At 36.1% G+C, this 11,014-nt stretch overlaps 1 protein-coding gene across 1 annotated transcript; it reads right to left on the reverse strand.

Annotated features, from left to right (window-relative positions):
• Nucleotides 1-3,101: 3,101 nt before the first annotated feature.
• On the reverse strand, nt 3,102-8,239 carry LOC103734137 (synaptonemal complex protein 3-like). The gene is made up of 5 exons (XM_008833032.2): nt 8,126-8,239; nt 7,150-7,246; nt 5,691-5,789; nt 3,422-3,526; nt 3,102-3,310 (listed from the first exon to the last, which is right to left on the reverse strand). Exons 1-5 carry the CDS (start codon nt 8,233-8,235, stop codon nt 3,236-3,238), a joined length of 486 nt encoding a protein of 161 aa, XP_008831254.1. The 5' UTR covers nt 8,236-8,239; the 3' UTR covers nt 3,102-3,235.
• Nucleotides 8,240-11,014: the final 2,775 nt, after the last annotated feature.

Consider the following 11,014-nt stretch of genomic DNA (forward strand, 5'->3'; position numbering starts at 1 on the left):
CAGTTATACCACTCCTTGGCATATACCCAAAGAACTCATCCTATTGCAGTGACAATTATACATCCATGTTTGTTGCTGCTCTTTTCACAATAGCTAAGTGATGTAAGCAACCTAAGTGTCCCTCAACTGACAAGCAGATAATGAAAATGTGATTCATTGATATGGTTGAGTTTTACCCAGCAGTATAGAAAGATGAAATCATGAAATTTGCAGGTAAATGGATGGAACTAGAAACTGTTGTACTAAGTGAAGTAACACAGACTCAGGAAAAAAAATGACATATGTTCTCCCTCATATGTGGAACCTAACCAAATCCTTATAAGTAATGTATCCAGACATAACTACAGGAACCAGGAAAATGAAAAGGAACCAGGATGGTAAAGGAAAATCAAAAATCTGAAAGAAAAAGCAGTAGGACACAGGCATTAATAAGGGAGCTATGGATAAAAATGGGGTTATTTTAAGGGGAGGGTGGAGGGAAGGGTATACAAGGAACCTAGGGGATAAAGGGAAAGAAGGAGCTCAAGAGAGGTGGGGCCACAGAAGAAGGGTATTAGTAAGGCAGAAATGGGGAAAATGGGGGCACATTAAATGGTGGAAGGGTTAGACAATGAGAAAGATAAATAATGCCTAGCTACTTTTAAAAAAACCAGAGGGAACAATATTAGTCCAACAACCTACTGAAAAATTATACATGCAACTAGATAAAGGAATATAGTATCTGTCTAGGGAAGGTTTATCTGAGAACGTTTGGTCTTTTCCCAAGGTTTATCTACATGGCACACGGTAATTAAAAGTACAAGACTGGTGGAACTAACCTTCTTTGATGTTTAACATCCATACTTTGAGGCCTACACTAATTTGGTCAGAGGGACTTAAAGGTGAGTTTTGGCTCCTTGCCCTTCTAGGTCAACTAAGTTCCAAGGGACTATGAGCATCATTCAAAATATCCTGTAACTTTGTTGAGTCACCTGTCCTCTTGATCAAGGAGGCAATGGAGACCCCACCAGATGTACCTGAACCAGTGTCCAGGCTACACAGAGGAGGGAAAACACAGAGGAAACATTTCCTCCAGGTTTCCAAGTGAAGTCAGCCATGGTCGAGCAGGACCTTTGACTTATCTTTGCACAGATAGAACGGGTAAAGGAGAGGAGCCAGGGCCTCCTCCCAAGCCCATATGACCCTGAGGAACAGATCCTCCAACAACCTTAAGAGTAAAAATAAATTGGTTTACCTGGGCCACCTCTAGGATCTCAAACACCCAAAAGGAAAGTATAACCAAAGATAAAAGGGGTCAATATAATTTTTAAGAGTCCATATATATAGCTAAAGGCTACATAACAAGAAATAATACCAGACAGGAGATAACTTCATTATTGGCCAGGGTGACCCAAGAGACTCCCAGACAGTAACCCAGCATAGAACAGGGAAAATGAACAGCAGACCCCAATCTTATCTAAAGTAATATTGACAACTGATTGCTGCTAGATGAGGAACAGCTGATCTTCCTAAAACAAAGATCTTTAGATAGGCTGACTAGATTCAATGGATGGACAAGTACTGGAGAATGGCTAGGGGCGCTGACAATGCAGTGAACAGTAACAGGGATGACAGAGCACATGGGCTCCAGTGGGGGGCATATGGGAGAGTGCCATTTGGAAAGTGGGTATATAGATGAATAAGATTGTTTGGGATGTTCTATAAGATATACACAGAAAATTAACAAATTTAAAAAATGAGTTATATTTGAGGAGGAAGCATAAAAATTTACTTCATGTTAATCAGTAGAGGTGATAAACATACCTTTGAAATCTACCTGAAGACTTTAAATCCATACTCAAATGCTGAGGATCCGAATGTAACTGACTGTGACTAGTGATAATCGGATACAGAGAGATTAGAGACACGTGTGCAAACATCTAAGTGTTAGCATTAAAAATGCGTCTTTCTGTAGGAAACACTATACTTTAAAATGAAATGGAGATATTTTTTTTGGTCTTTTTGAGACAGAGTCTCCCTGTAGCCCCAGCTGTCCTGGAACGCACTACGTAGACCAGGCTGGCCTTGAACTCACAGAGATCCACCTGCCCCTGCCTCCTGAGTGCTGGGATTAAAGGTGTGCACCACCCATGCCCAGCAGAGATCTCTTTTTAAGGGTTAAAAACTCATTCAATTTTATGACTTACAGGGTTTATACTGAGTTCAATATTATATAACTGTATAATTGTATAACAGTATTAATTCAACTGTGAACCAAAAAATTTACAGCCACTTTTGAAAGAGATGTATCTTTGCTCTGGAAATTGTTATTGAGTATGTTAAAGCTGTAATGAAATGCTTCTTCTAATCACATGGCTATTAAATAAATTTTTAAAAAAGTTACACCATAAAAAAGTTAAGAAAGCAATTCAAAAGTTAAACACATGCATGTGTAATTTTCTATTCAGTAAATATTCTACTAGAAAAACAAAGCACTCTATATGACATCATTAAAGGCAAAGCTACAATACTGAGATTATAAATAAGTATACCTCTATGTAAATAACATGCTGTCAATCGATACTAGTGGCAGGCATCAATTAATTGCTAGATAAAGCAATTAAATAAAAAGTTTCTATAAATGCCAGAGACCTACATCCCAAGCTCAGTACTAATGTTTTGGTTTTGTTTAGTTATCTGAATCATTTCAGCATTTGAATTTTCTTCTACCAGCAAAATATAAATTCAGTAGTTTTAATTATTTTTATTTTATGTCTATGCGTGTATTGCCTTTATGTGGGTAAGTGCACCTGTGTCATGCAATACCTGTGGAGGTCAGAAGAGGCTGTTGGATCCCCTGGAACTGGAGTTACAGACATTTTTTAGCTGCCATGTGGGTGCTGGGATTCAAACTCAGGTCTTCTGCAAGAACAACCAGTGTTCTTAACCACTGAGCCATCTCTCCAGCCCCAAATTCAACAATTTTTAGAAGCACATTGAATTAATTTTACTTTGAAGTTTTATTTGCAATGGAATTGTCTCTGGGACTTAATGTGTAGTACAAAGAACACACAGATAAAAGAGACTTTGCTGTATTTTTTTCCCTGCTGCTCAGGGAACTATTTAGAGATTCACTTGAATGTTAGCAGACATGGGCTCTTTTACGTAACAAAATAATGGTAAATGTGATGTACTGATTTCTATTAGCATTTCTGTTAGTTTAGCTAATGTTTCATGCCTATCATGTACTGTATGATCATGTCCTTTCTTCACAGCTCTCAGACAGCAGGGACTGATGGCCATTTTCAACAGCTGCCACATCTTGATTTTGCTGTTTTAGAAAAAAAGAGATGAAGATAATTACTACACACATCTCTTCAAAGACATTCCAATGCTTGTAACATAGATATTTGATTTTAAGCAATAAATATACACTACTTACAGTTTCTATCATAAGATTTTCCTTCGATTTTTCCATTTCCTTTTCCACTTCTGTTTGTGCAACAGTAAGAAGAGATTTGTGCTTCTCCTGAAGGACTTTCATATTCTAAAATAAAAGAGTCTCTTTCAGCTGGAAATTCTCACTTTTCATGTCCCATTCAAAATGTGCAAAGTAAAGTTTAAAACGAAGAACTTCTGATACTCAAGACTAAGAACTTTTGATAGTCAAAGGATGCTACTATGGCTACAAGGAAAAAATGGTGACATTTATGCACATATTAATGTCCACTAAACATTTTGTATATGGTTGATTTGAATAGAATGCCATTTTCATGAGAAGTAAAACAGCCATATATTTAGCTTGGAAAAATGAATTGATTAATAAGCAGTGAAGAGCAAGAGGAAGCAGACAGAAAAAGACTTCCAGGCCTATACCATGAACTACTATAAATTTTCACCCGGTCAATGACTTACTATCACTAATAGTCCATGTAAAATGATTTCTATAGAAATAATAAAATAAGGACCAGAGAATAATAAAATAAGGACTGGTGATACAGCCCAGCAGGTAAGAGCACTGGCTGCTCTTACAGAAAACTCAGGTTCAATTCTCAGTACCTGTATGGCAGCTAACAATCATCCTTAACTCCAGTTCCAGGGGCAATCCCCCACCCGCTTCTGACCTCCATGGGCATTGTATGACACAGGTACACTGACAGACATGCAGGCAATACACTCATACACATAAAAAATAAATAGTATTTTTTAAAATGTTTCAAAATTTAAAAAGATATAATAAAATGAACTATAATGTGGCTTTTCAAGTTAGAGAAAAGATGACAAGTTTTAAATTTTTCTCTGTTCAAGTGAAGTACAGTGAGGTGGTGAACAGTATGGGGAAAGAACAGCGTCATGTGTGTGGAACAATTAAAAAGTAACTACAAAGTTTGTGCCGTATTCTTATGACACAGATAAGCATATAAACAGACATAAGTTTAAACTAGGTATGGACAGATACCTTTCTGGGTTATGTGCCTAAAAAGAGGAAATTAATGCTTAAGAGCTGGCAGAAAAATCCAATTTCCCTAGGTAAACACAAGAAATAGGGAATGAGCAAAGCATGGGAACAGAATGGGGAGTTACTTCAGAGGAATCTACTATGCTGGAGGGGTGAAAGAAAAGAAAGGGTACAGCAAGAGTAGCTCTTATTTGCAGGGAAGGAATGTTTTGGGGGAGGGAATTGGAAAAACATGAGGATTTAGAATGGAAGGCTAGCAACAGATTTGGAAAAGTGAGGGGACAGTGTGTTTTAGGACAGTAATATGATAATTTACACATTTTAAATATGACAAGAAAGGTGGAGATGTCCAACGGAAGGAGGGATTAAGTAGAGGGAATACAGAAAAGATTCCACTGCACTACCAAGAAATGAGGAGGTCCTATAGTAATTCAGCAGCAGAGGGAGGTTTATGAAAGACAGAGAGGAATGGCTGCATAGAAGAGAAAGGGGCCCTATCGGTAACTAGGTACGCGAACAAGGAACCACCACAGGAGGTTCAGTAAGAAAGTTTCTTATGTACTTGTCCACTTAGCATTAACATTTGGAAGAAAGAAATCCCTTCTAGTTAGACCTTCAAGCAAATGTTTCTTAGGGCACAGTAGAGCTATACTTCTACTACCTTTAAAGTGACCTAAACAGCTGGTTTGTAGATCTCTGACTGTAAAATAACAAAGGCAATTTTGACCATCATCACTTTAGTAAAGCTATCTCAATTAGTTTTGGAAATGTTTAGTATTGAGTATTAAAAAGGATGCCCTCCCCCCACAAAAAACATATCTTAAACCCCTGAATACTGTAGTTCTATATCAGAATCAACAAGGATTACTAGCTCCATATCAGACAAGGAAATGAAAAGCAGAAATCATTTAGACTTGCCAATGTGTACTATGTATTTGTCAACTCGAACAGAAAGACATCATGACAGAGTAAAAAACGCATCAATGTCATGCACAGTAAGTTTATTTCTACATAAATTCCCAATTTACTTCTGTTTTCAATAACTCATGAAACTTAATTGCTTTCTCAAATTAAACATATACTTACCAATCGCAGTAAATTTAGGCAAGCATGACACAGTTTATGGACAACATTTTCAAAGGCTAAATCAACTGTTTTTCCCTTGAACTCAGAAAGAACAAGTCTGTCTTCCGCTTTTACAGATGCACTGTGTCACAAGAATTTGATTTCTTACCAACTACAAAAAACTGACCTGTAAAAATTCCACAGAAAACTTTTTGGCTTCTTCAAAGTTTGCTTCATAGACCCGTGTAGCATGAAGTACCATATGACATTGCTGTTCAGCCACACTCTAACATAAGAAAGGAAACGTGATAAAATGTACATAACGTTGAACATTTACAATCTAAATTGTATTGTATTTAAAGGAAAACACCAAATCAATCACTGCTGGCATTTTCTACTTTAATAATAAATTTTAAACAATTTTAAATAGTTAAAATAATTTTAAATGATACATGTTTTCATCAGTCTTTGAGTAGGGTATCCTTTTCCTCACCAATATTCAAACTGGAGGCATTCCTAAAGTTGAAATCAGTAGATGATCCCTACCATCTACAAACTTCTACCTCACAGATATTAAGTTGAAAATATTCCTTTTGTACAGAATTCAAAAGTCATTAATTCTTACTCATTTCAACATTTACATAGGTAAAACTTGCAAGATTTCAGGCTTTTCAGTTCTTTGACTTATTCTCCAACAACAATGTTGTCCTGATTCCTGCCTGCCACTCAAAGTAATCTAGAATTCTTCAGCCTCATTATTAGCACTGTTACAAAATGGGAAAACATGCAGACATACAGCAATCATTTGTCAGGTACTATTCTCAACCATTGGCCAAAACAAAATAGAACTCATCTGATCCTCAGAACAGCTCTACAAGATAAATATTTACATTCTCTCTCCTGTCACTCATGAGCCACATGGATAAAACACTTTCCAGTGGTGACTTCACAGCTAGCAACTGATTATACAAGGGTTGGCTTCCAGAGTTCCAGACAACAAGTTCCTGAGCACAGGACTGGGTTTTCTCCAGTTTTTCTAACACCCAGCCACTTTGCTACCTTTGAAGATAGCCCTGTTTGGTATTACTGCTGAATCTTCTACCAGGATCATGAACTCTCATAAAGAGCACTTTTCGTCGTCCAATACCCCATCTCTGTCCTTTTCTCAGTCTCAGCTTAAATATCAGACATCAAACCACCTGTTCTTGCATATAAGTGCTTGCCCTTTCCCTCTGGGTCTGAGCTTTCAGAATCCCAATGGTACAAATCCATCCCTCTGCCTGCTCTGCCACTGCCATTGTCTTCTCTCACTTAAAATTACTTACCATTGTGTCATAATGCTGTCTTATACTCCTACTGTGTGCCATTTGTACCCCACTCATGCTACCCTCTTAAGAAAAAAAAAAAAAACATCGTGTTCCTTCTCATCCTCCCTCAATGTAAATCATGTTGTGGTACACAGCTAGGCTCCTAACCAATGACTCAGCCAAGTCACTACAGATAAAGAAGCAAGCCAGAGAGAACAGTTATTCTCCCATCATGCAGTGCATCACCCTGCTAGTCCTCTAAGCTCATGTACTCTATGTTCTATGCTACTTCAGACTTTGTAACAACAGATTAATTACAAATCCAAGCCTCATACTTACAATTAGTTTTTCTTCTTCTTTCTCAGATTCCATTACCTCTTTCTGCCACTGATGAAACAAAGGCTGAGCCAGCTGAGCGTATTCAGAATAAACCTCCCTGAGAAACATAACAATGATCATGTTCACATGGCATAAAGTTAAGAAAACATTATACACCCTTAAACAAGTTTATTTGGAATAACTCATACTTTCAAAAGAGGATGGAAGATCATTGAAATCATCTAACACTCCAGAGAAAGGTAAAAACAGGTAATCTCATTCCAAAAGTATTTAGTCCTAACTCACTACAAAAGAATGTCCCACATCTTTCTTCTTGAACACAGATTCACAGCTATATAAATTTCCCATACTTATTTGACCTATAATGAGCTAAATCTCCCTCTTAGTAAGCAACACAGATTCTGAAACAATAAATTGCTAATTATCTGAAAATTAGTAATGCAACTAAAATCTTTCATTGTCCTAAGAGCTTCCATACAAAAATAGTTCACTGAATTCTTTCCTCCCATTGGCACAATCATTTTCCCAAAACTGGTGAATACAATTTGGAAAAATATTCAGATTATTTAGAAACTAAGACAATCACTAATATATATATATATTGTGTGTGTTTATAGTGACTTTCAATATGGTTGAATATTTGCTCCCACACATATGATGCTTTAACAATGAGCATATTACAATATGCTACATATGGAAATATATCAATTCATGTTTGATATAACAGAAGAAAGCCCTAGTGTTATCTAAGAGAGGAGAAAATGTCATATTCACTGCCTTCTACATAATGTCTCAATTATTTAAAACTAGGGTTCTGAAAGTAATAAAAATTATCTATTCAGAGGAAAATCAAGTGAAATGTAGTCTTCATTGGAGAGTCAAATCAATACATAACGATAATGGGAATCTGAATTTACTTCCACCAATGAAGAGTAACAAATTACACAAACTTTATAGCTCAAAGCCAACCTCTTACCTGTTCTTTTGCTCGTCTTTTAAAATATGGCTAAGTTTTTCATTCAAAGTTTGGAAAGACTCATTTAAAATCCGCTGAAATTGCTTTCTCTTTGCAAGAAGGGACTGCATAGCATCTTCTATATATATAAAATGAAATTTTATTAAAAGATAAGGTTAAAAATGGCTTTGTTTCCATACATTTAAAACAATATAGGAAACGTTGATTGAACAAGTTTGCAAAGATATTAAAAATTCATACAAAAGGCATCGTTTCAAAAAGCAAGTTTTACTTTGTAAAAGACTTCCATTTCTTTTTTCTTTTTTTAAAAATTATTTAATAAACACATAATTAGAAGAGGCATTTCATGACAACAGCACTGACATATTCAATACCAATTTCCAGAGCTAAGATGTATCTGTTTCAAAATTGGCTGTAAATTTTTAGGTTTACAGTTGAATTAATAAAGTTATACAATATTGTACTCAGTACAAACCCTATAAGACATAAAATTAAATGAGGTTTTAACCTTTATAAAATATCTCCATTTCATTACTAAAATACACATTTTCATACAGAAAAATTCATTTTTAATGCAATTCATATGGAGATGTTTGCACATGTGTTTCTAATCTCTATATATCTGATTATTACGAGTGGCAGTCGGTTACTTTAGTCACAGTCGGTTACTTTCTGAGCTCCTTGGCATCTGAGCATGTATATATAGTCATTAGGTAGATTTCAGTGATAATGTTTTTCACATCTACTAATTATTAAGGAGCAAAGTTTATACTTGGAAGAATTATTATTTTTAATTTTTTAAAAAATTTAATAACCACATGATTAGAAGAAGCATTTCATTACAGCTTTAACATATTCTGTAACACACTGCAGAGCAAGGATACATCTCTTTCAAAAGTGGCTGTAAATTTTTAGGCTCACAGTTGAATTAATACAGTTATACAATATTGAACTCAGTATAAACCCTCTAAGACATAAAATTGAATGAGTTTTTACCCTTTAAAGAAGATCTCCATTTCAAGATATGCTGTTTCCTACATTTTTTAATATTATTATTTTTTATTTTAGAAGAAGCATTTCAGTACAGCTTTAACATGCCTAATAACAGTTTCCAGAGCAAAGACACAGCTCCCCCAAAAGTGGCTATAAAATTTCTAGGTTCACTGTTGAATCAATACAGTTATACAATTTTGAACTCAGCATAAGCCCTGCAAGACAAAAAATTGAATGAGTTTTCAACCCTCAAAAGAGGTCTGCATTTCATTCCAAAATATACTGTTTCCTACAGAAAGACTTACTGTTTTTGCTATTAATGCTGAGATGTTGGCACATGTGTCTCTAATCTGTATGTATCTGATCATTACTGGTCATAAACGTTTGCACTCAGATCCTTGATGCTTGTGTATGTCTACAAAGTCATCTGGTAGAGTTCAATGGTGGTGTTCATCACCTCTACTAATTAATATGACAAACTTTTATGCTTCCTCCTCAAATATAATACATTTTTATTTGATTTTTTTCTGTGTGTGTATATCACACAGAACATCCCAAACCATCTTATGCAACTATACACCCACTTCCCAGAAGGCACCCTGCCATGGCCTCCCTTCTCCCACTAAAGCCCTTATACTCTGTTATACTTGCTACTGTCCGCTGTGTTGTCAGCACCCCCAGCCGTTCCCCACTACTTGTCCATCTGGTGAATCTAGTCAGCCTGTCTAGAGGTCTTTGTTTTAGGAAGGTCACCTGTTCCTCATCTAGCAGCAATCAGTTGTCAATATTCCTTTAGATAGGATTGGGATCTGCTGTTCATTTTCCCTGTTCTGTGCTGGGTTACTGTCTGGGAGTCTGGGTTACTGTCTGGGTGCACCAGACTTTCGTGAATATATGTTCATGATTGTAATATCTTCTTGGGGTTTAATGCTCCTTGGATCAGAATGAAGAGCCCCTCTTTATATCTACTTAGTTTTAAAGTCTCTTTTGTCAGATATTAGAATTGCAGTGCTTGCTCTTCTCTTAGTACCATTCGTTTGGTATCTTTTTTCCATCCTTTCACCTTAAGGTAGTGCCTGTCCTTGAAAGTGAGATTGAGTTTCTTGCAGACCACAAAAAGATGGGTTTTGTTTCTTAATCCATTCAACTAGTCTGTATCTTTTGACTGTGGAGTTCAGTTCATTAATATTTAAAGTTATTAATGAGAAATGTGTATTGAATCCTGTCATTTTTATTTGTTTACACTATTGATATAGCCATACTTTTCCACAGTTATACCTTCACTGAATTTCTTTCTGCAACCCCTTGGGTATAGTCATTCCTTTCTTCAGCTCTTTGTATTGCTTCCAGAACTCTCTGAAGGGCTGGTTTTGTGGACATGAATTCCTTCAGCCTGTTTATGTCATGGAAGATTTTTCTTTCCCCTTCGACTATGATAGACATTTTGGCTAGGTATAGTAATCAGGGTTGGCATCTGTAGCCATTTAAAACTGGAAATACTTTGGTCCAGGCTCTTCTGGCTTTCATAGTTTTCACTGAAAAGTCGGCTGTAATCCTGATGGGTTTTCCTTTATATGTGACTTGTTTCTCTTTTGCAGCTTTCACTATTGTCTCTTTGTTCTGTACACTTAGTGGTTTTACTATGATGTGCCAGGGAGAGATTCTTTTCTCGTCCTGTCTGTTTGGTGTTCTATATGCTTCTTGTATTTGTATGGGCATGTTTTTCTTTAATTTTGGGAAATTTTCTTCTATTCTATTGAAGATCTGGTCCATGCCATTACTGTGGGATTCTTATCCTTCCTGTATGCCTATACGGTTCGTGAGTTTGGTCTTTTTATGGTGTCGCACAATTCCTGCATATTCCATTCTTCTGCTTTCTTAAATTTTTCATACTCT

The sequence above is a fragment of the Nannospalax galili genome, unplaced genomic scaffold (genome assembly GCF_000622305.1).
Source record: "Nannospalax galili isolate Female #2095 unplaced genomic scaffold, S.galili_v1.0 scaffold3916, whole genome shotgun sequence".
In the NCBI taxonomy this organism is placed as follows: Eukaryota; Metazoa; Chordata; class Mammalia; order Rodentia; family Spalacidae; genus Nannospalax; species Nannospalax galili.